A 24,153-nucleotide genomic window follows, 5' to 3' on the forward strand; every position below is an offset into this window, starting at 1 on the left:
TCCCAGCCAGAGCGCCCAGGCCCGCATGCGCTGTGGAAGCCCAGCTCCAGCATCTTCAAGGTCTCCCCAGCCCCTCCTTGGCCTTCCAGCCCTCCTAGCCCGTGTCCACTGCCCATTCCAGCTTGGTCTCTTAGCTGAGGCTATAGTCGCCATCAGCCTGGACACTGAACTGTGCTGGAAGAGACCACGGCGGGCAATAGGCAGGCCCGCGGTGGCCTGTGTGGCGGGTCGTGGGAAGGCTTCCCTGGGAGGCACGCCTGAGCACAGACTGAGCGTCTGTTCCCTTGAGCATCCGCAGTTGTCTGTGGCATTCCTCTGGGGCGGGCTGTCCTGGGCACCGGGCACCGCCGGGAAAGGACAGACAGGGCCTCGGTGCCCACGGGCCAGAGGGCCTGACCGCACCTGTCAGGGACCCCACCCAGAGCTGGGCCTCGACCCGCTGCTTCCTGACCTGGGATGTGTCACAGAAAGAGTGGGTGACGCGGACAGGGGTCTCTGGTGTTGCCAGGGTGGCGTGGCCTGGCTCTGGGGTCCTGCTAGGCCTGAGGTTAGGTCCCCTCGGGGTCTGGGGGGCAGACACACACTGGGGTCTCACTCTGAGGCCTCCCCATGGCAGCCCCTCCCTGTGTGGATGTCCCCCTGGCGGGCCAGGCCATGGTTCCCTGATGCCTTCCTCTCCCCAGGACGTTCTGGAATCGAAGAACAGCGCCATCAAGGACCTGCAATACGAGCTGGCCCGGGTCTGCAAGGTGCGGAGAGCCCCCCACCCCTCCCTCACCCGGGAACCCCCTGATCTTGACGCTGACCCCCCAGATCAGGGTGCTGACCCAGTCTGAGGCCATCTGTGCCTGCCCGGGGTCACTGAGCCTGTGTGTGGCCTGGAGTCTCTGCTGGCGCCTCCCGGCGCACAGCCTGCCTAGTGTCCTGTGTGACCCTTGCTCTGGCACTGTGGTGCTAGCCTGGCCTCTGGGATGGTTGCCGGGGGGTTCTCTTTGCTCCCCCAGGTTAGCGTCCATGTCCTCCAAGCAGGGGCAGTTAGGGCTCCAGCCTTGCTTGACCACTCATGGAGACTTCCCGCACAGTGCCCTGACCCTGGTACCGTCTGTGTCCTGCACTGAGCGTCCCCAACTCCCCAGCCGAGCCCACAGCTCTGTCAGGGCCTGACCTGTGGGGACACAGACACAGTGCTGCCTGCAGAGAGCAGACACCCCACAAGTGTGACTCAGACACGAGCCCTGGGTCTTGGGGCCCCGGGTGAAGGCATTGCCATCGTGGGCACTGGGCTCCATGGCGACCAAATCCCCTGGCCTTCCCTGCCCATTGGGCCCTCCCCGGGTCCTCTGGCAACCCTGATGCTCGCAGAAAATTAGGGCCATGCACTGGGTGTATGCAGCTCTCGGGAGAACTTCCGTAACCCACATCTGATTGTCGGGAGGGCTGAACCCCAGAGAAGGAGGAGGGCCGGGGCCCATCCTCTGAGATGTCCTGGAGCCCGGTCCTTGCTCGCCCTTCCATCTCAACTCCCAGCATCTTGTTGTGGTGATGCTGAGGACAAGGTGTCCCTTTGAGCTTTTGTCCTGAGTCAGACTAGGCTCTCAGCATGTAATCTGCTCCCCTCTTCACACCCTTACCACCACCTTGTGAAATGTGCTCTTTGAAAGAAAGTAGAGGGGACAGAGATCCTGCCTGCATTGGTCCTGCCAGCATCATTGCCCAGAACTTGGCTTTTCCTGGAAGGGGGAAGGGAATAGATGCCGACAGACACGGCGGGGAGTGCGGTCCCCAGGAAGGCAGGGACGGTGAGCCTGAGTGAGAAATGCCTGCGGGAACCAGGAACTCTGAGTGCACCCCCTCTTCAGCTTCCCCAGCCGTGAATCAGGGATGTTACCGGAGGTCCCACACTTGAAGTAGTTGGGTAGCGCCTGATGAAGTTCTTAGACTTGGGCCATACTTGTTCGGGACGGTAGGGAAGCCCCTGGTTATCTTCCAGCTGAGCTGGGAGGTGTCTTTGCATGGCCATCACCACCCGCTCACCTGGAACCGCACTTCCAGCGGGTGGAGACTCAGTGACTTCAATCCTCTTGGCTTAAAAGAGTGGCTCCTTCCACAGGGCTTCTTTTGGATGGGTTTGGTCTTAAGGACGCCAATCACTGGAGTTTGTCCTGCTTGCTTTAATCATCCCCTGGAGAGTCATGTGGTCTGAAAAGCTTTACATGCCTGTTTGCACCGTTAACTGCCGAGCAAATGCTCTCCTTAAGACTGGGACATTAAGAAGAAGAGGGGGAATGACAGACAACGGTCAGCACAGGCTGAGAGGCCACGTCTCTCAGGCTGACAGCCTGATCAAGGGGGGCTGTTAGAAAGCAACAGGACACCCCAGTGGAGTCACTTGTGGGAGCCCGACCAGGGCTTCTGCCTGAACTGACTGCCACCTCAGCCTCCCCAGGAGTGGAGATTCCGACCCATCAGCCTGGGGCTTTCTGGTCAGCACTAGAGAGGTGACCTGTTAAAGACCCCCGCCTCCCTCAGGGAAGGCACCGTTGCAGGAAGGTGGCCGAACCCTGCCCCTCCACGCCCACTGAGCCTCCCATCGTGTGCAGCTCCTTGGAGCGCCCTTCTGTTTAATAAGTGACTGTTGCCGACTCAGGAAGCCCCGAGTAGAGCTAGTCAAATCTAAATCTTTAAACTTAAATAAATGCGCGTGGGTCTGGGCCTGGCACAGTCAGCACCTGGAAAACGGGGCTGGGTGGCGTGAGCAAGGGTCACCCCGGCTACCCCCCCCAACACCACCGCTGTGTCCCTGCAGGCCCACAATGACTTGCTGCGCACGTATGAGGCGAAGCTCTTGGCCTTCGGAGTCCCCCTGGACAACGTGGGTTTCAAGCCCCTGGAGACCGCTGTGATTGGGCAGACGCTGGGACAGGGCCCCGCAGGACTTGTGGGCACCCCAACGTAGCCCCAGCTTGGGTGAGGTCCCCCCACAGCAAGAACAGCAGGTATTTGTTCTGTAGACGTGCGTCGTCAGAGAATGAAGGTTTCCATGTGTGCTGTGTGTCCTCTTGTGTGGCTGTGTGGAGAGGTGCCCCCAGTGCTCCCCCAGTGCACACACCTGCCCCTCATCCCCCCAGGGGCAGCTCCCACCAAGCTTGCCTCGCGACCAAAGCCACCTTGCAGATGTCAGCAGCAACTTTATTGAAGCCTGAGTGACACCTTGCCCTGCGACATGGGGCCAGAACGTCCCAAGGAAAGTGTGACCCTGGTGCCCATCAGGAGCTTGCCCGCCCCGCTGCTCAGGGGTGGCCTGGTCTGCCGTTGCGCCGTGTCCATGCCCACAGGCTGGCTGCCGGTCAGCTGCTAGCTCCCTCGGTATGTGGTGTAAGACCACGGGCTCAGCAGCAGTGGCACGTGGAACTTGTGGGTCTCGTTTGTGATGGTGAAAACGACCTGCGGGCAGAGGGGGCACTGGGAGTGCACACAGCCTGGCCCAGTGGAGACAGGGCTGTGGGTGGGGCTGGGGTCTGCCCAGAGGAAGCACTCAGTCTGAGGGGCCCCTGGGCCTGAAGGTTCCCAAGGGTTAGGACCACCCTGAACAGGTCAGGCGAAGGGGACAGAGAGCTGGAAGGGCTCGGGTGAACCTCTGTCCTCCCGGGCTGAGTCAGCCTGACTGTGGGGTGGTGCGGCGCAGGCGTGGTGTGGTCACAGCCAGGAGCTCAGAGCAGGTGCTCGTTGGGATGGGGGGGCAGGACCAGCCTGTGGGTCACAGTGCATCTTGGGCCTCCACCCATCTGGCCCTCACCTCCACGTATGGGTAGAAGCTCTCCTGGCCCCTCTTCTGCCAGTAGCCCTTGGTGTCAAAGGACAGCTTGTAGGTGCCCGCCTTCATCTGGCCTGGAGGGAGGAGCCCAGGGCAGCGGCCATCATGATCTGTGCAACTGGGGAGAGGGGTGTTGCTACAGAGGGGTCCCCGGCTGGTCTCCCGGGTCCGTGTGCCCAGTGGCCTGACTCAGACCTGGGTGAGCAGGGCCTGGGTGGCTCTGCAGCAGGACAGCGTCCAGGACCAGGGCTATGTCCCCTCACTGTCCTTAGGGAACCCCAGAGAAGAGAAGGGAAAGAACCTTCCCTTCCCCCCACTTCATATTTGGCACAGAGACTTCACATTTTCTCTATGCATAAATGTGCTTATTTACAAATTAAAAAAAGTAAGATTGTACTAGCCGTACTGTTTGATAACGTGTGCATGTGTGCTAAGTCGCTTCAGTTGTAACCAACTCTCTGTGACCCCTGGACTGTAGTCTACCAGGCTCCTCTGTCCATGGGATTTCACAGGCAAGAGTACTGGAGTGGGTAGCCATGCCCTCCTCCAGGGGATCTTCCCAACCCAGGGATCAAACCCATGTCTCTTAAGTCTCCTGCATTGGCAGGCGGGTTCTTTGCTGCTATCGCCACCTGGGAAGTGTAAAAACCAAGTACTTGCTGTTTACTACATTGCACTTTCTGGGTGAGTAACTGTGTCCAGCTGGCATCTGCATGCCATCCGCATGTTTCCAGCTGCAGTGCTGGAGGCTCTGAGGGCCACTGCTCACTGAGAGGCCATGTTCTCAAGTATCCGTGCTGTGATCAGCATCAGCAGCATTTACCAGCTCAGTTTAGGGGTTGGGAGTGGCTCTGTGTGACTCCATGTGTTCCTCCAAGCTCAGATGTGACCTGGACCCCCCTTTCATGAAGGGCTCCATAGCCTAAGGCCCCAAGCCTTTGAGGTCCACCAGGAGCAGGGGCCTCCTGCCTCACCCTCCATCTCCTCATGTGTGGATAGGGTTCCTGTGGGGTTGGCACACAGGGTACTACTGTGTGAACTTAACAAACGTCCAGTGCTCAAAAGCTGCCCAGCACAGGTCACCCGCCAGTCATGGTGATGACCAGGCCTTTCCGATTCCTCCTCAGGCCTCAACTAGCCAGTGGACAAGCAGAGACAGAGAGAGCCCTGTCCCAGTGCAGCGAGCATTCGGGGTGTGAGCTCTGCCAGCACGGTTGTAGCATGACCAGGACTATTCAGCCTGTTGAAACAGAGGCTCTGAGAGTCTGCAGGGAGACCGTCTGCAGGGAGGCCCTGCGACTTGCTGGCCGTGCCCACCCCCCTTGCCCTGGTGCAGGGCCCCTTGCGGGGGTGGGTGGGTGAGGGGTGTTCTGGTTTTGAGCCCTGCCCCAGACCACCCTCCTACCTTTTTTTCAGCTCGGTCCACTGCTGGCCACGGTCCTCGAGCCTGGACAGACGGAGGTAGAGGCCTTGGGCCGGGAGCCCTGAGGCAGTGTCCAGCACGTGTGTGGTCAGCGGGCTGCTGCCTGGCTCCATGCCTCTGCCCTGGGCCACGAGAGGGGCAGGGATGCGCTTGTGTCCACACCTCTTGGTAGGAGGCAATGCCTTGGAGTAAATAGCCCGCGGATCAAAGTCCCAAAGTCCCAAACTCTCCGGCTGGGGTTGGGTGGAGGGGCTGGGGGTGGGAGTGGAATTGGGTAACACACTGCCATACCGCAGTGCTGATCCCTCCCCCTCCTCCACACCCAGAGCACCCTGCCCACCTGCAACCTCGTCAGGGCCTGGGTGGCCTCAGGGGCTTCTCTCTGAACCCCGCTCTGTCCCCTGATCCACGGGCCACCTCACCTTAGCCCCAGGTGGAGGAGAGATTTGTCCCCCTACCTCCCGGAAGCCCACGTGTCGCTGGAGTGTCTGCAGCCGCTGGGCGGCCCCAGAGCTCATGCCGGCCGACCTGGGGACTGGCCGACCTGGGGACTGGCGAGGAGGCCAGAGGTCACACCACACCGCCACCCCCAGAACCTCCCCGGGAAGCGCTGCCCTGGCACCACCCACGTGTCCGGCCAATCCCGGGGAGGAGTGGAAGGTGCCCACCCAGGGGGTCCTAGGGGGCTTCTTGGTGGTGGATGCAGGGGGCAACAGAGCGAACCAGCGCGCAGACCTACGGAGGCTCCTCAGGGCGGAAGTGGAGTGGCCCTGCAGCGTAGGGTTGGGAGTAGGGGTGGGGTACGCGGGGCGGGGCTCGGGGACCTGGGGGTGGAGTGCTAGGCGGGACCGGACGGGGAAGGGCGCCGGGAGGGGGCGGTGGGGAAAAGGCCGAGCGGCGCGGCGTTCCAGCTGGTGTCCGCGCCCGCCACTGGGAGCCGCGCAGGGTGAGCCTGATCACCCCCAGGGCCCCTGCACTGGTGCAGTTTCTTTTCCTTTCTTGGACGGTCAGGATCTGCTGGAAGCCCCGACAGGCCGCGTGGAGGTGCCTCAGGCAGGACCGACCCCCGGGTTGAGAGTGACAGTGCGGGGTGACACCCTTGTGGTTGCATTTTACCCGTTCCTACCTGCTCTGACCCTCGACCCCCAAGGTGCAGGGACCCGGCACACTGACAGCGCAGGGTTAGGGCTGTGCAGAAATGAAGGAAGAGACAAGTCTGAGCACACCGGCGTGAATCCCATCGTTGTGAATCCCATCGTTGTATTACAATATCATGTGAGGTGCGCACGGAACAGATTTTATGTAACAGATAAAAGTAAGGGCATTCTGTTTTTACAGTCTACCTGAGGTTGCCTGACGTGTTTTGTTGCTCTGGGTGTGGGGTCGTTTTTTTCCTCGCTAAACTGCATGTTCTAATGATCGGATAGTGAGCGTCCTCAGTTTGAGCCTTAAGGATCAGGCCCCTCTGAGGTAGGGAAGGAGACCTCTGGCAAAGTTTGTGCATTGGTTACAACTGCTTTGGAGGTAACCAGGAAATGTGTGTTTGAGATGTAAATATGATGAGGTTTGGCAGGGCTTGTGTTTTTAGGAGGTGACCCCATAGAGACACACACACCTGTTTAGGCAAACTGTTATGGGGATGGGACCAGAAACAAACTTACTTCCTTCACAAGGGATAATTAAATCAATGAACTCTGCACACCGGCAGCTGTTGCAGCCCAGTCCAGAGAGTGAGCCCAGTCCAGCCCAGTGCAGAGAGTGAGCCCAGAAGAGAGAGTGAACCCAGTCCAGAGAGTGAACCCAGAAGACAGAGTGAGCCAAGAAGAGAGAGGGAGCCCAGTCCAGAGAGTGAGCCCAGTCCAGAGAGTGAGCCCAGTGCAGAGTGAGCCCAGTGCAGAGAGTGAGCCTAGTGCAGAGAGTGAGCCCAGTGCAGAGAGTGAGCCCAGTCTAGAGAGTGAGCCCAGTACAGCCCAGTGCAGAGAGTGAGCCCAGAAGAGAGAGTGAACCCAGTCCAGAGAGTGAACCCAGAAGACAGAGTGAACCAAGAAGAGAGAGGGAGCCCAGTCCAGAGAGTGAGCCCAGTCCAGAGAGTGAGCCCAGTGCAGAGTGAGCCCAGTGCAGAGAGTGAGCCTAGTGCAGAGAGTGAGCCCAGTGCAGAGAGTGAGCCCAGTCTAGAGAGTGAGCCCAGTACAGCCCAGTGCAGAGAGTGAGCCCAGTGCAGAGAGTGAGCCCAGTGCAGAGAGTGAGCCCAGAAGAGAGAGTGAGCCCAGTGTAGAGAGTGAGCCCAGTCTAGCCCAGTGCAGAGAGTGAGCCCAGAAGAGAGAGTGAGCCCAGCCCAGAGAGTGAGCCCAGTCCACAGAGTGAGCCCAGTGCAGAGTGTTGGTGTGTGAGGTGAGCGGTGAGTAATGGCTGGTGACCGGGGGAGAGGCAGCTCTAGCTTCATGTTTGAATCTGCAGCAGCTTTCACTCCATTACAACGGTTCGCTCACCTCTTCACCGTCACAGGCTCAGGGTGTGGCTGTCAGAGTCTGTGTTGCAGAGGACGTAGCTGACGTGCAAAGGGGCTGTGTGCTGGAACACTGGTGTGGGACACAGGAGAGTGATGCCAGGACCACATCTGGGATGAGCAGTGTCGATGGGCTGGTCATTTTCACTCTGTAACCGTTCCTTGTACACTTACAGTCTCAAATGTCAGAAGCAAGCTAACAAAACAACAATCAAACCTTTTTTGGTGGCTGCCCTGTCACCCCCTCTGTCTAGAGCCCTGATGTCTTCTCTGCCCAAGAGAGAACCTAGTCCTGGGAGAGCGCCGCGCAGGGCAGGGCATTGCCACAACTGCTTCTGTGGCCTCACCAGGGCCCCTGCCCAGCCTGCAGGCTTCACCTGGAACCTGAGAGGGCAGCAGGCTGACTAAGAGCAGGCAAGGGGTCCAGCCAAATAGTGCTGGGGCCAGCCATGCCACGTTCACCATGTGGCCCCTAAGCGGTAGCTGCCACACAGCACCTTAAGGCTCCTGGGAGCAAAGTGCAGCTCTGCTGGTGGGCCTGCCAGCCTCCTCACATTCCCTTCTGACTGTGTGATGTGATGCTGGAGGTGCAGCAGCTCCCCAGCACCAGGAGGCATGACTTGTGCTAAGGAAGACATGAGACCACGAGGAGGAGACAAGCAACTCCCCCTGGGCCTCCTGGCAGGTGCGTGGGGCCTTTTGTGTCTGGACTGTGTTTTCTTGAGTGACCTTAAACCACTCCTTTTGATTGTTCCAAGCATGTAGCCCAAAGCATTCTGCCTGAGGAAGTTGAGATCATGCAGGTAAAACATGTAACAGCACACAGGGTGCTCAGTACAGTGGAACTGACAGTCCTTCCTGGGCAGTCACAACCCTGAGCAGTGACAAGAAACTCTCCCCATTGTGGTCCCAGGGAGAAGGAAGCTGATCTGCCTGCTGTCTGGGTCCGAGCCGGTGCTGGGACGTCCCTGTCCTACCCTGACCCCTGGAGTGGCCCAGGTGGGTGCAGCCTCTCAGGCTCCTCTGAGCCCTTGCTTCACACCTGTCTAGAGTCCTTCCAGGCCGCTGTGATGGGGATTTGTGGTGAGAACTCAACAGAAAGGGTGTGAAGGCGGCTGGGACCTTCCTTCACCAAGGACATAACATTGCCAGGTACACTGAGGTGATGCAGGTGTTGGGGAGGCCATTTCAGATGGCGGTATGTGCTGAGAAGGACACAGGGCATGGGGTGCCAGAGGCTGATGAGGCATTGAGTCGAGGGTCGCCTTCTTGGAGGAGGGGAGATGCTCAGATAGAACCGCGGCTGCAGGCTGGAGTTTTCCGGAGGGCCGGCCGATGGGCTGAGGAGGACGGGGCCAGGGCCGGTGGCTGCAGGAAGGGTGTGTTTGGCCCCTGGTAGAATTCCTGCTCCCCAAGGACTGGGGTTATTGTCTGTCTCCTGACAGCTGTTCCTGTGCCTGGAACACGACCTGGCCAGAGGCAGGTGCTGAACAAACATCCTTTGAATGAATGGACAGTCTGAGTGTACAGATGCACAGGACAGGCAGCGTCAGGCTGCAGAGTAGGGGTAAGTAGATTAGGAGGCAGGGAGAGGCATACAGGGTTTCTAAGCCCAACCTCCCAGCCCCCATAGGGCTCAGCTCCACCCAAGCCTGTCTGTTCCCCCAGACACTCTTTTTTAATGGTAAACTCCCTCTGGCCTTGGCTCACCTGTGTGTCCTGCTCTGCATGTCTTAAAAAGTGGCTCTGAGTCTGTTCCCACCACCTGTGCCTGAAGCCTCTTTATTCTTAAGCCAGGGAAGCCCCTTCCCTGCCTGGGGATGGCTGGACCTTGTCCGTGCCATGGACTCTGCTCTCTGCACTGGTCTTCCCATTCAGGTAACTGTCTCATCCAGGACTGAGAGCATTGATGGGTCAGTGTGTCCCCGCTGACTCTAGCAGTCCACCAGGCTGAGTCCCGCTGGCCCGCATCATGACACTGCTGCTTACCAGTGACACAAGGGCCACCCTAGAGCACAGGTCATGGAATGTGCACTGGCCTCAGCTGGACTTTGCAGTCGGGCCAAAAGCCAGAGGGTCGATGCTGTTGGTGCCTGTGTATTTCTTGTTTTGAGACATGTCTGTTTAGCTCTTCTGCCCTTTTTCGAATGGGTTGTTCGGTTTTTGTTGTTGTTGTTGAGTTGTATGAGCTGTTTGTATGTTTTGGAAATTAAGTCCTTGTTGGTCACATTGTTTGGAAATATTTTGTCTCATTCTGTAGGTTGTCTTTTTCAACTTATTTATGGTTTCCTCTGCTATGCCAAAGCTTGTAAGTTTGATTAGGCCCCCTTTGTTTATTTTTGTTTTCATTTCTGTTGCCTTGAGAGACTGACCAAAGAAACCATTGGTATGATTTATGTCAGAGCATGTTTTGCCTGTGTTGTCTTCTAGAGGTTTTTACGGTGTCATGTCTTTCGTTGATGTCTTCATTGCTGTTGTCTGTTCTCATTGGCTGGTGTGTCTATCCCTCACCAGTTGGGACAAGTGTTATTTTGGTGGCTTCACTGGGTGGCCCCCTGCAGACCCCTGACTTATGGGTCCATCCAGCAGTGGGCATGCTGGTGGTCTCCATGTGTTAGCTGATGTGACATGGCACCGAGGGGTCTTGGCTGAGGGTGTCGGCGATGGCCGAGTTGTCTGTGCTGTCGGCAGTAATTTGCCACCGATGTCCAATGCTGAGACTCACATCACAGAGGTTCCTGCAGGGACAAAGGGAAGGGGAGTTGATAGTCTCAGCCAGTGTGACGAAGCAAACCAACATAAAATCTAACATCAAATGTATCCCTTTTTAGTCTACTCATGATGGAGATGATAAAATGATATCAAGTGATACAAGTTCCAGTTCAAATACTTCACCACAGTATTTTAATAGTTTCCACATGGTTTACTCTTCCAAAAATCTTTAGGGCATCCTTCAATGTGACTGTCACTATTGGGGAACAGGTTCCCCTTGACATGATTAACTTCAGGGACTGGAAAACTGTTAAGTGCTAAAGGGGAGGTTGGCCCTGGAATGGCCAGTCAGATTCCTGTTTTGAGGGGCAGGAGTTGGGAGCATGAAGGGGAGAAGGGGACGGTGATGCTCCACACTCCCACCTTTCCATCATGCACTGCTCCCTTCTCCCCACCCTTGTTAGGGGAGTCTTGTCTGGACACTGGCCACGGGCTGGAGCTGGGCTGAGCACACAAACCAGAGCAGGAGAAGTGGTTGGTTGGGGCTGGCCTGACGGGTTAGGGGCATGTGTCCTGGTTGTTAGAACTGAGCCTCTTCTGTTTGGTCCACTGATGGCCTGAGATGGCCTTGGCCTCACGTGGGTGATCAGAACATAGCTCGTCTGCCCGCTGAGCAGCGTGGGGGCAGAGGAGGCAGCTGGTCCACTGATGGGGCCTGAGATGGCCTTGGCCTCACGTGGGTGATCAGAACATAGCTCGTCTGCCCGCTGAGCAGCGTGGGGGCAGAGGAGGCAGCTGGTCCACTGATGGGGCCTGAGATGGCCTTGGTCTCATGTGTGTGATCAGAACACAGTTCGTCTGCCTACTGAGCAGCACAAGGCCACACGTGCATGATCAGAACACAGCTTGTCTGCCCGCTGAGCAGCATGGGGCAGTATTAGTGGCTGCTGGTTGCAGGTCGGAGGGGAAGGAGAACACCCCCTCCTAGCTTCCTTTCCTGTGAAACATGTGGTACTTTTCAGTCCTAGGTGTCAGTCAGAGACTCTGGGTTTGTGGACATGGCACCAACAGAAGCTTCCCAAGATGCTGCAGCTGGAGGGGGAGGCCTGAGTTTTAGAGCAGGATGGTGCCCCTGGAGGGACAGATTGGCCCTGGAATAGCCAGTCAGATTCCTGTTTTCAGGGCAGGAGTTGGGAGCATGAAAGGAGAACCAGCAGCTGAGCAGGGATGGGGGCAGCTGTGGGGGGGGAGGGCCTGTGAGCAGGGGGGACACAGCAGGGGTGGGGCTGCTGGTGGATGACCCTGGTCTGTGGGTGACCCCAGATAGTGGATAGTGGCAGCCCCACAATCCCAGAAGGGCCCCCTTGCTGTGAGACGCTGCCTCCCCTGCTCCACCCCAGTCCCAGCCCTCTGGACCAGGGTCTCTACTGCTTGAAACCACAAAAGCCTTTGCAGTCCTGGAGCTGCCCCTGCTCATCTCAAGAGGAACCTTCAGTGCAGGAAGATTTTCTTTGATATTCATACTTTAGTTTCCCAGAGTCTTCATATTTTCGCTGGTGGTGTTGCCATGTGTCACTAAGACCCTCCATTGTCTAACGATTGGCTTCGTGTCACAGACCTCTCAGAGGCCATCTGCTGGGTGAATGCGGGCTTGTGGTCACTCTGGTCTGTCACAGATCTCTCAGAGGCCATCTGCTGGGTGAATGTAGGTTTGCCAGACCTCTTAGAGGCCGTCCACTGGGTGAATGCAGGCTGTTGGTCATTCTGGTCTGTCACAGACCTCTCAGAGGTCGTCGAATGAATACTCATCACTCTGGCCTGTCCGACACCTCTCAGAGGCCATCTGCTGGATGAATGCGGGCTTGTGTTCACTTTGGCCTGTCACAGACCTCCCAGAAGCCATCTGCTGGGTGCATGTGGGCTTGTGGTCACTCTGGCCTGTCATAGGCCTCTCAGAGGCCATCTGTTGGGTGCATGTGGGCTTGCCAGACCTCTCAGAGGCCATCCACTGGGTGAATGCGGACTCATGGTCACTCTAGTCTGTCACAGACCTCTCAGAGGCCGTCTGATGGGTGAATGCATAGTCATGGTCACTGTGGTCTGTCACAGATCTCTGAGAGGCCGTCTGATGGGTGAATGCAGGCTTGTGGTCACTCTGGCCTGTCACGGACCTTTCAGAGGCCATCTGTTGTGTGAATGCAGGCTCGTGGTCACTCTGGCCACACAGTCTCCATGGGGCTGTCAAGAGGCACTGTGTGGCTGCCCCACCTGGGGGCGCCTTATCCCACTCTTACTACCCACAAGCTAGGTCTGGAGAAGGCCAGTCCCAGGGAGAAGCCACTTTCTGACTTCATCTTGCATCCCAGGAACTAGTCTTCCAGCCTAAGCAAGTCACTTGGGGCTTCCTGTGTTAGTGCTCATAGCTCACATCCCCTAGAGAGAGTGTTTGAGCTGGGGACACAGGTCCCCTGCCACTGGATGTGACATGAGACCATGTTCCCAGGGATGGACCAGAAAGGGCGATGGAAGAACTCCTGCCCTACTCACACTGTGCCCCCAGCCCCTGCCTTCTCCCTACTCAGGTATGGAATGTGGGAGAGAAGGAGGGGGAACCTGGGTCCCCAGTGAGACCCTCTCGGCAAAGCTGGGCCTTGGTCGGGCTTGGAGTGTGTGACCAAGAGTTTGCTTGACAGGGTGCCACATTTAGAAGGCCTCCTGCAGTGTAGGTTTCAGGGCTACATAGCAACTAAGTGCAGAGCCTGGTGGCTGAACTGGTAGCTCTGGATCCTTCAGGCTGAATGCTGAACCCTGAATGTTGGAAGACTGTCTGGAGTCACAAGACGTGCTTGCTCTCTCTGCTGAGATGATCACAATGGGAACCCAGGTTCCCCCTCCTACTTTCTAGCAGCTATCAGACTGCAGCCACTCCCCACTGTGAGCCCAGAGAAAACTCAGGAAGGAGAATACTTGCTCTCTAGCAGCTATCAGACTGCAGCCACTCCCCACAGTGAGCCCTGAGGAAACTCGGGAAGGAGAATACTTGTTCTCTAGCAGCTATCAGACTGCAGCCAGTCTCCACTGTGAGCCCTGAAGAAACTCAGGAAGAAGACAGGATACTGGCCCCAGATGGTGAAGTGTGTATCAAAAGGAATAATTTCAATGAGATGACTCTTGCATCTTCCCATACATAGAAAAGTGCTAAATTCCTTACCTTTAGATGCTGCCTCCAGTTTTGAAGTCCTAAAAGATTCTCACTGAATAAAACTTAACTCTCCAACACCTAGGTTATAAATATTTTTATGTCTACATATATGAAGTAGACACTTTCCAAAGAACAACAGAAGACAAATCTCAATATTTGGAACACTGGCACCAATGGTGGACACTCCCCCAAAGATGTAACTGATGGAGTAATTAGAACAATCATCACCCCTTTTTCCATAAGATTGTGGAATGGACACTGACAGTGGGGAACTATTACAGGGAAGAACAAAATCTGACTTCATGTTTTAAAATTTTTTAAAAAAATTAAATCTTTTACTTTAAACTTTGCTTCCTGTTGGTTTGTTTACTACAAGGATACTGTCCATATGTAATGGCCTACATCAGGAAACTCTGCCCCTCTGCCTTTGTTCAGGACCTGTCCACCTGTGGATGGGTACAGTAAGGGAGAAAGTAACACATCTCCTCCCGAGTCTGGCCATTTCCTGGAGCTATTTGCCAGGTTAATGGCCTTTTTACTTTACTTCCTTACCTCCCCAGCTCTGTGTTCTATAAAAGACACTGGCATCCAGACCCCAACAAGGTGGTTTCTTTAAGATATTAGTCTGCTATCTTCTTGGTCTGCCAGTTTTCTAAGTAAAGTCATATTCCATGCCTCAGCACCTCACGTCTGATTTATTGACCTGTTGTGTGGCAAGCAAAGTGAGCTTGGACTTGGTAATAATCCTACATGCCTTGCAATAAAAAAATCAAAACATAAAATGGAAGCAATATGTAACAAATTCAATAAGGACTCCAAAGATGGACCATATCAAAAAGACCTGAAGCCATAAACCAAAAAGAACTCAGTGGTTGTCTGAAATTTTTAGATATGGGGTTAGTACCCTCTTGCCAATACCCCCTGAAGCCACACTGGACAGTTAGGCCCTGTCCATTCAGGACACCTTCTCCAGACCCCAGGTGCTGCTGCCCCCAGTGCTCACCTGGATCTCAGGAGGTAGAAGAGACACAACCTAGGGGGTCTCTTCTCTTGTCCAGGGGAGCGTCACACCAGCCACTCTATCTCCCTACCCATAATAAACACACCATAAGAAGCGTCTTGTTGGCACCTGGGCCAGTGATGCTGTGAACACCTGGACTGCCTTGTCCTTGTGAGATCTGATATGAAAACAACACAGAAAGAGAATCAGTCAAGAAGGATCTGATCAAGAGTAAATCCCTCTTCACAAGGACCCTGTGAGACATAAGCACTTGCTCTGCTTACCCTGCACCGACTTTTGGCCTTTGTCATTCTCTGGGCAGGAGGTGGGAGAGACAACCCAGTCTTTCTTCTACCTGCTGAGACCCAGGTGGGCCCTGGAGGCAGCAGAACCTCCACCTGGAGTCCAGAGAGGATATCTTGAATGGACAGGGCCTAACCATTCAGTGAGGCCAGCCCTTGTCCATACTGCATTGACCTGCTGCAGGGTCTTGGGTTCCCTGGCATCCAGCTCACCCATTGCTAACCCCAGCATGAGGTGTCTTGGGAGCCCCTTGCTGGCAGGCACCCAGGAGTAGAAAGCTGCATACCCAGTGAGAAATAAAAATTTCCTCCTTAGTCTCCACATGAAAGGGAACTGTGAGCAGATGAAGCCACCTAAGAGAGGGCCAAGTTAACACTGAGGCTGAAGACCTGTTTCATGTTTCCTAGGCTCACAGGCACCCAGAACTTCCTGTTACCTACAGTAATCAGCACTTCGTAGTTCCTTTTCACATTCCTATATCAGACTTTCCCCCTATTATCCCATCTCTGCCCATTCTTCCTTGGAAAATATATGGAAATGTCTTTGAAAGCATCTTTGGCCTAAGAAAAATAATTGAGTTCATCAGTGACTTACTAATATAAGTCAGACTTTAGAGCTGGGCCTTCTTCTCCACCTTGGCTGCAGAGAGTAGCCTGAAGCTAGTGGATGGTCTCTGTGAGACAGGGATGAGTAATTTCCTTCCTGACTGTGTCCTGCTTAACTGAGCAAACACTGAGTCTCCTAACTCTCCCTGGACACAGAGCAGTTGATGATGCAGTGTCCTGTTCCACCCCACTCCATCCCACTGTCTCAGACAGGACCAGGCACTCCCATCCTGTGTATGTTCACAGAGTTTACTCAGTGGCTCAGGCAAGCAGTCTGTGGTCCTTCAGGGACCACCTCCATGTCCTTCCTATAGAGCTGGCTTTGCCACTCTGCCTCTCACCATGGGTTTCCACTCTGTTCTCCCAGTATCTCCCTCAGTGCTCTCCTCTGGGGACCTGTTAGGGCTCATGGCCATGGTACTACCTCAAGGCCAAGGTTACCTGTGGAAGAAGATGCTGAGATAGCCTAGACCACTGTCCAGAGCCAGGTCTGTCTTCCTTGGGTGGAGTGTCCAGGGCAGGAATGTGTGGGGAAAGACGGGGTGGGGGTATTGATGGGATGGAGGGATCCTAACCAGCTATGGCAAACCAGCCTAATGTGAACTAGATTTGGATTCTTTGATTCCTCTACAATTCGGCCCCTCTGAGGAAAGGCAGGGGAGTGTGGTGTCTGTGGTTGACAGAGGGAGTCCTGAGGAGACCTGGAAGCCCCTAACTGCTGAACTGGGGTCAGGTTGAAATCAGGGCTCTGTTCCAGTGCTGGAGAGGGAATATTTCTCCAAAAAGCGTTTTGGGGATCTCCGCCTGGGTACTTGGAAAATATGGGCATAACATGGGTTCTACATCTAAGGGACAGGTCGCTTGGCTTGAGATCTGGGTCACACCAGCTGAAGGAACTGGGGTTCCTTAGAAAGAGGGGAATGGGGGGGGTCTTTTGGCTGATGTAGAATGCACAGGGTGAGAGAACTTGGGATCTTTGAGGCTGAGGATATTGGGGGTCCCTCATTAAGGGGCTTTAGGTGTCCAACATTCAGGACAGTTGGGGTCTTGAGCTTGACAGGAATAAGAGTTCCCAGGCTGAGGTATTCAGGGTCTCTGAGGTTAAGGAAATTTGGTCTCTCTGCGGGTGCTGTTTTTAGGGTGCCTCTGGCTGAGGGGAATTGGGGTTCCTCTAGGTATTTGGGGGTCGCAGCACTAAGGGATTCGGTGTTTCTGTGGGTGAAGGGGTTTGTAGTCCCTAAGCTGACGAGACGCGAGCTCCCTTCAGGTAGGACCCGGGTTCCTCAAAGTTGACGGGATTTGGGGTTTCCCAGCCAGGAATTGGAAGACGCCAGGCTAAGAGTTTACCAGGGTTTCACAGGGCGCTTTTCCGTCTGTCCTCCGGCGCTGCCCACCCCGGCCGGGCGCGCGCTCGGAGGTGGGCGGTGTCTGGCCGAGCCTGGTCCAGTCCTCCCGGGCTGAGGCGAAGCGACAGTCAAGCAGTCGGCTTATACAGGCCAGTCAGGTACAAGCCTTCAATCGGCGTTGCGACCGAAGCAGCCTGGCCAATAGGCGCCGGGGGAGCGCGGAGCATGCAGAAGGTCCCGCCCCAGCTCGGGGATTGGTTGCTCTGCGTCCCGCGCGTGTCTGTCAAGAGGCCTCCAGCGTGCAGGCGCGTCTTGGCAATTTTCTTTGTTTTCAGGCGTCCAGTCATAGTCCTGGACCCTCAAGTCGGCGGTGGGTTCTCAGGCTGGGTGTTTCCTTCCAGTTCCCTAAACTAGACTCTCGCCTCCACCAGACTGGAAATCCTGCTCTCGAACTTTGTCCCAGGCCCACCTGTGCCCTACTTTGTCAAATCTACTTTTGGCAAGAACAGTATGTGATGAGTACTGCCTTATTCAGGGGAAAACTGTGTAATTAACTAAATTCAGATGAGACAGAAGATAAATAACATATGGTCAAAGATTTAAAGGCAACGCATGGAATAATAAGTATATTAGGAAAAGGTTGGATGATTTTAAACCTCAAAGTAGAAGTGGTACTGGTGACTAATCTGTATATTTAATGTAGGTATAGCCTTCCCTGGTAGCTCAGCCAGTAAAAAATCCTCCTGCAATGCGGGAGACCTGGGTTCAATCCTTGGGTTGGGAAGATCCCCTGGAGAAAGGCATAGCAAACCACTCCAGTATTCTTGCCTGGAGAATCCCCATGGATAGAGGATCCTGGCAGGCTACAGATCATGGGATTGCAAAGAGTTGGACATGACTGAGCGACTAAGCACGATGTAACTATTAAAAGGCTTCAGAAATGAGTTATAAATAAAACCTCAAAGCCCTGCCAGTGTTTTCCATAAAAGGAGGCATTGAATTGGAGGATGATGGAGCGACAGAAGAGAGTTTGCTTGACACCTACTGGCTTCACAAGATAAAATGGGGACACCATTTCTGGCTCTTACCTAGCTCTGCTCGCAGAAAAATAACATGATTTCCATGTACTGGAAGTGTTAGGTAGTTAGAGTAGGGAAAAGGAGTCCAGAATGGTGGTGGCTAGAAGACCTGGAAGGGAAAAGCCCACGAAAATAGAACAAAGGGAGTGAGAACCTCAGGTGAAACAAACAACACTCCTGGCTGGTCCAATTTACATAAAACAGGCCCAGGGACAGAGAAACATATAAAAAGAGGAGCCAAAGCCCTCTCACTCTTCTGCGCGATGGGGCGCTCTTCTCTTCACGTCTTTGGATCGGTGTGCCCTCACGCCTCGAAGATGGATTTTCCTGCTATCATCTAAATAAAATAGAGCTGTAACACTGAGCTGTAACACTGATTTATTTAAGAGCTATAACACGGTCCAGTCGAGACCTGAGAGCTATAACACGGTCTGTCCTCCGAGAGCTGTGACCCGCCAAGGGGGCTTTAATGTCCGTCACTCCAAATTTTTGTTGTGATGAGACAAAGAACTGAGGAGCATACACTCGCCTGACATCTATGGTGCCGTGACTCGGGCTTAACCTGGCTGAAATAACCTCCATGAGGAAGAGGCCAAGCGCAGCAGGAGCCCAACTCAGCGAAGCTCCCGCGATAGAAGCGGAATGCGAAGAAAACGCAGCGCAGAAGAAGGCCCATCGTGCTGGAAACCAGGGCAGCGAAAAACGAGCTCAGCAGAAAGCCCACGTGGTTCAGCCTCAGATTCCAGCTCCAGTTAAGGTAGGACTCCGGTTAAGACTCTGGTAAGACTCCGGTTAAGGAGTCCTCACTCCTATGGCTGGAGGGACATGCCTAACAATTACAGTCTCTCGTTTCTTGTTTCCTCAAACCCCCCGCGAACAGGCGGGCGGCAGTGGGTGCAATTGACGGACTCTGGAGGGGCTACTTGTTGGTATGTCCCAAAGGCACTATCTGCTGGGCCCCAGTAGCGGTTACCCAAGCCAGTGCGGGTTCTTCTGTCCTTACTCTTCTCTCTGCCAAAAATCAGACCAATGAAAACTGAGCACAGGTCAGATATCTAGCAAATTTTCCAGTAGGCTATGAAGGGAATTACTTGGCACATCTTTCCCACTGCTTTTTCCTCCTGTCCGTCAGCACTCTATCCCGGGACTCTAGCCTGGCCAAAAAGTAAGAGGTGGATTTGTTAGGATTCAGAGAGAAGGACATGCTTCAGGGTGTGGGCCATTGCTGAGGGCTAGGGCTCGGGTCACGGAATGCTCGGGTCACGGAGGTTAATTCATATGCTAATGAGTGGGAGGATCATCCCAGCCATTGGGGAACCACCCACTCCTCCCTCTGTTGACAGTGCCTTAGAGCTGTTCTGCCACCTCTGGGTTTGTCTTTTGGCTTACAGATTGGGGATTAAGGTTTGCTCGAATTTGACTTGTCCTGTTGGACCCAATTGACTTTAATCGGTTTATGTTATGCCTTGTGCTCTGTCATTCTTCCAAAGGGTGTGCTCTGCCCCCCCTTCCCTCCTGTTTCATGCTACTTTCCTCAGTCCCATCTGGGCCCACAATGTTGCCTCTACAATCTACTAGAGGAATAACCAGAAACTAGCTGGCTTTGGGAGGGAAGAACTGTATATATCCAACCCCTTAGTCCTACCTAGCATTGGTCACACTGGAGATCTTGGGGACGCCCAAACTCCAGTCCGGGGGTCCCAGGAGGTCATCACACCTTGACCTGCCTAGGGATCTGGTCCTTGAAAGGTTGTCACGCCTCAGCCTTTCAGGGATCCGCTAGTCCCAAGGGCCCCAGGAGGTCGTCACGCCTCGACCTGCCCAGGGGCCCAATTCTCAAGAGGCCATCATGCCTCCACCTGCCCAGGGATTCAATCTCTAGGAGGCTGTCACACCTCAGCCTGCCTGGAGATCTGCACCCTGACCCGGGGACGCCTGGCTCTCAGGTTGCGACAGTACTAGGTAGGATGAGCGTACATCATGGTATCTATTCCCATCCATGGTGGACAAAGTAGCAATGAGTTACAACCCCCTAATTCTACCCAGCACTGGTCACGCTGGAGACCTTAGGGACGCCCAAACACCAGCCCGAGGGTCCCAGGAGGTCATCACGCCTTGACCTGCCTAGGGATCTGGTCCTTGAAAGGTTGTCATGCCTCAACCTGCTCGGGGATCCGCTAGTCCCAAAGGTCCCAGGAGGTCGTCATGCCTTGACCTGCCCTGGGATTCGATCTCTAGGAGGCTGTCACACCTCAGCCTGCCTGGAGATCTGCATCCTGACCTGGGGACGCCTGGCTCTCAGGTTGTGACAGTACTGGATAGGATAAGCTTCAGAAAGCCTATTAGTCTTCTTTCTTTTTCTTTTCCTCCCTAACATGACTGTTTTTCAGATGGGAAATAACCAATCAACTTCCCGGCAGATGCCCTTGAGATGCATCCTTGATAACTGGAAGCTGTTCGATCCTCTAACTCTGAGGAGGAGTCGTTTAAAATTCTTTTGTGCCACTGTGTGGCCACGGTATCCACTGGGGGAAGAGGAATACTGGCCCGAGGATGGGACTTTATTTTTATTTATTTATTTTTTTGGATGGGACTTTAAATTACAATACCATCCTGCAATTAAAATTATTCTGCAAAAGACAAGGGAAATGGACAGAGATCCCCTATGTCCAAATTTTCTTCAGACTGAGATATGAAGGAACTCTGTCTTAAGTATGGGATTGTTGTATACCCTAAAAGTGAGCCCACTAGGCAAATGGTGTTAGGCACAGGCAACCAAGAGAAGGACCCCCCCCCCCCCCATGAAGGCTCACCTCCCACAGCTCCCTAGTTGCCTGGTGCTTCTTCCTTGTATCCAAGCATGCCCTCATATCCAGGAGCACCCCCTCCATACAAGCCAGCTCGAGTATGTCCCTTATTTGAAACTGGAGAAGAATTCGGACCAACCTGAATCCATAAACCCTTCTCCCTCTTAGAACTAAGACAGATCAAACAAGACCTGGGAAGTTATACAGATGACCCAGGCAAATGTATAGATTCGTTCCAACATATTACTTTGGCCTTTGACTTGACATGGAAGGACATCATGTCATATTTAGTCAAACTTTATCTGACCCTGAACATCAGTTCAGTTCAGTCGCTCAGTCGTGTCCGACTCTTTGTGACCCCATGAATTGCAGCACGCAAGACCTCCCTGTCCATCACCAACTCCTGGAGTTGACTCAAACTCATGTCCATCGAGTCGGTGATGCCATCCAGCCATCTCATCCTCTGTCGTCCCCTCCTCCTCCTGCCCCCAATCCCTCCCAGCATCAGGGTCTTTTCCAATGAGTCAACTCTTCGCATGAGGTGGCCAAAGTATTGGAGTTTCAGCTTCAGCATCAGTCCTTCCAATGAATATCCAGGACTGATCTCCTTTAGGATGGACTGGTTGGATCTCCTTGCAGTCGAAGGGACTCTCAAGAGTCTTCTACAACACCACAGTTCAAAAGCATCAATTTTTCGGCGCTCAGCTTTCTTCACAGTCCAACTCTCACATCCATACATGACCACTGGAAAAACCATAGCCTTGACTAGACTGATCTTTGTTGACAAAGTAATGTATCTGCTTTTTTTTTTTTTAATTTTATTTTATTAGTTGGAGGCCAATTACTTCACAACATTTCAGTGGGTTTTGTCATACATTGACACGAATCAGCCATAGAGTTAACACGTATTCCCCATCCCGTGTATCTGCTTTTTAATATGCTGTCTAGGCTGGTCATAACTTTCCTTCCAAGGAGTAAACGTCTTTTAATTTCATGGCTGCAATCACCATCTGCAGTGATTTTGGAGCCCCCAAAAATGAAGTCTGACACTGTTTCCACTGTCTCCCCATCTATTTCCCATGAGGTGATGGGACCAGATGCCATGATCTTAGTTTTCTGAATGTTAAGCTCTATGCCAACTTTTTCACTCTCCTCTTTCACTTTCATCAAGAGGCTCTTTAGTTCCTCTTCACTCTCTGCCATAAGGGTGGTGTCATCTGCATATCTGAGGTTATTGATATTTCTCCTGGCAAACTTGATTCAAGCTTGTGCTTCTTCCAGACCAACGTTTCTCATGATGTACTCTGCATATAAGTTAAATAAGCAGGGTGACAATATACAGCCTTGACGTACTCCTTTTCCTATTTGGAACCAGTCTGTTGTTCCATGTCCAGTTCTAACTGTTACTTCCTGACCTGCATACAGGTTTCTCAAGAGGCAGGTCAGGTGGTCTGGTATTCCCATCTCTTTCAGAATTTTCCACAGTTTATTGTGATCCACACAGTCAAAGGCTTTGGTGTAGTCAATAAAGCAGAAATAGATGTTTTTCTGGAACTCTCTTGCTTTTTCAATGATCCAGCGGATATTGGCAATTTGATCTCTGGTTCCTCTGCCTTTTCTAAAACCAGCTTGAACATCTGGAAGTTCTCGGTTCACGTATTGCTGAAGCCTGGCTTGGAGAATTTTGAGCATTACTTTACTAGCATGAGAGATGAGTGCAATTGTGCGGTAGTTTGAGCATTCTTTGGGATTGCCTTTCTTAGGGATTGGAATGAAAAGTGACCTTTTCCAGTCCTGTGGCCACTGCTGAGTGGTCATGTGAGAGTTGGATTGTGAAGAAAGCTGAGCGCCGAAAAATTGATGCTTTTGAATTATGGAGAAGACTCTTGAGAGTCCCTTGGACTGCAAGGAGATCCAACCAGTCCATCCTGAAGGAGATCAATCCTGGGTGTTCATTGACAGGACTGATGCTGAAGCTGAAACTCCAATACTTTGGCCACCTCATGCGAAGAGTTGACTCATTGGAAAAGACCCTGATGCAGGGAGGGACTGGGGCCAGGAGGAGAAGGGGGCGACAGAGGATGAGATGGCTGGATGGCATCACCAACTCGATGGGCATGAGTTTAAGTCAACTCCAGGAGTTGGTGATGGACAGGGAGGCCTGGCGTGCTGCGATTCATGGGGTTGCAAAGAGTCGGACACGACTGAGTGACTGAACTGAACTGAGTGTTGATGTTCAATAAGTGTTTGTATCAGGTGTACAGGAACCTAATTAAGCCATGCACAAACTCATATCTATTCCTTTTCAGGCTCTTTTCCCCATATACAGAAGATCCTAAAAAGTCCTGAGGAGCAAGAGTCGGAGAAGAGAATAAAAATGCAACACCATGTGGTGGAGGTGTTGGAAACAAATGGAAAATCCAAGAAATGTAATCCTGTAGAAGCAGGGCTCTACAATATTTTTACATATTTATTTATTTATTTGTCTTTGTCAGGCCTTAGTTGTGACACTTGGGATCGTCACTGCATCCCGCAAAGTCTTTGATTGAGATGCATGGACTCTCTAGTTGCGGCTCTCGGACTAGTTGCTCTGAGGCCTGTGGGATCTTAGTTCCCAGACCAGGCATCCAACCTGACCCCTGCATTACAAGGTGGAGTCTTAAACCCTGGATGCTCAGGGAAGTCCTGAAGGCTCTGCAGATTTAAAGCACAGAAATTGGACTTCGGGATTCTTGATGGTGGGTCCATTTTGTCTACGAAACTGCCAGAGAAGCCACCCACCATCCCTATTGGCTTTGATTTTGAAACAGAGAAAAGAATCAAACAATGAGAAGCAAAGAAGGTATAGGAGGATAAACATTTTAAATTTCATGAGGAGCCTTGCCATTCTTGTAGCTTGTTAGATGTTGTGGGTGTTCCTGAAAAGAAAGAAATTCCACTCATTGACCCTAGGTCACCTGCCTTTGTTCGGAAAAAGAGAACCCCAAAACCCACCCAAGAAGATGAAGACGAGGAACAGCCAGTAGTGATAAGAGGTTGACAATTGCCCCACTATGGAGTACCTTTTAAGCCCAAAATCCCGGTGAGGAGAAACATGGAAATAGGCCCTTTCTCTTTTGATTCAAAAAATTCACTTACAGAAGGAGAAGAAAATAAAACAACTGCAGAAAAGGGAGGTGCCCAACTTCTAGGCACTTCCTTTGCTTCATTTTAACACCATTAACCTGCAGGAGAAGAAGAAGAACACAACTCAGGCTGAGCCTTTTGCTTGGAGCCTGGCAGAAGAGGTGCTTGAAGGCACAGACTTGGGTTCTCTCCGTGCACTGGTGACAAGGAAGGTTCCTCCTGCTGTGATG

At 53.4% G+C, this 24,153-nt stretch overlaps 2 protein-coding genes across 13 annotated transcripts in view; one reads left to right on the plus strand and one right to left on the minus strand.

Annotated features, from left to right (window-relative positions):
- GAS8 (growth arrest specific 8) overlaps positions 1-23,242 on the plus strand; it is a 35,524-nt gene extending 12,282 nt beyond the window's left edge. For 3 of the 5 annotated variants that reach the window (XM_065920457.1, XM_065920460.1, XM_065920461.1), the window contains 2 exons: positions 684-749; positions 2,807-3,020. In XM_065920457.1, the coding sequence (XP_065776529.1) occupies positions 684-749; positions 2,807-2,956 (216 nt within the window). In that variant the 3' untranslated portion in view covers positions 2,957-3,020. Of the gene's footprint in view, positions 1-683; positions 750-2,806; positions 3,021-3,128; positions 3,266-23,106 lie in introns of those variants that run through there. The other 2 variants (XM_065920459.1, XM_065920458.1) reach the window with 2 other exon arrangements.
- Positions 3,076-5,969, minus strand: LOC136158653 (5-hydroxyisourate hydrolase-like). Of its 8 annotated transcripts, none has more exons than XM_065920462.1 (5): positions 5,906-5,969; positions 5,660-5,788; positions 5,220-5,419; positions 3,797-3,932; positions 3,136-3,444 (listed from the first exon to the last, which is right to left on the minus strand). In XM_065920462.1, exons 2-5 carry the CDS (start codon positions 5,753-5,755, stop codon positions 3,355-3,357), a joined length of 522 nt encoding a protein of 173 aa, XP_065776534.1. In that variant the 5' UTR covers positions 5,756-5,788; positions 5,906-5,969; the 3' UTR covers positions 3,136-3,354. The 8 variants fall into 8 exon arrangements, with proteins under 8 accessions (XP_065776535.1, XP_065776534.1, XP_065776541.1 ...); XM_065920465.1 differs by having other exon boundaries at positions 3,141-3,444; positions 5,696-5,788; positions 5,906-5,967; XM_065920466.1 differs by having other exon boundaries at positions 3,144-3,444; positions 5,220-5,401; positions 5,696-5,788; positions 5,906-5,965.
- Positions 23,243-24,153: the final 911 nt, after the last annotated feature.

The sequence above is a fragment of the Muntiacus reevesi genome, chromosome 2, assembly GCF_963930625.1.
Source record: "Muntiacus reevesi chromosome 2, mMunRee1.1, whole genome shotgun sequence".
Classification (NCBI taxonomy): Eukaryota; Metazoa; Chordata; class Mammalia; order Artiodactyla; family Cervidae; genus Muntiacus; species Muntiacus reevesi.

What these genes read in the sequence shown, in the direction of transcription:
- LOC136158653 (XM_065920463.1), bottom strand. Translation starts at nt 5,755, where the DNA reads ATGAGCTCTGGGGCCGCCCAGCGGCTGCAGACACTCCAGCGACACGTG. An exon ending in CTCCTCCACCTGGGGCTAAG is followed by an intron (nt 5,420 to 5,659) that starts GTGAGGTGGCCC and finishes ATTTACTCCAAG; the next exon opens with GCATTGCCTCCTACCAAGAG. An exon ending in TGGACCGAGCTGAAAAAAAG is followed by an intron (nt 3,933 to 5,219) that starts GTAGGAGGGTGG and finishes CCCTCTCCCCAG; the next exon opens with TTGCACAGATCATGATGGCC.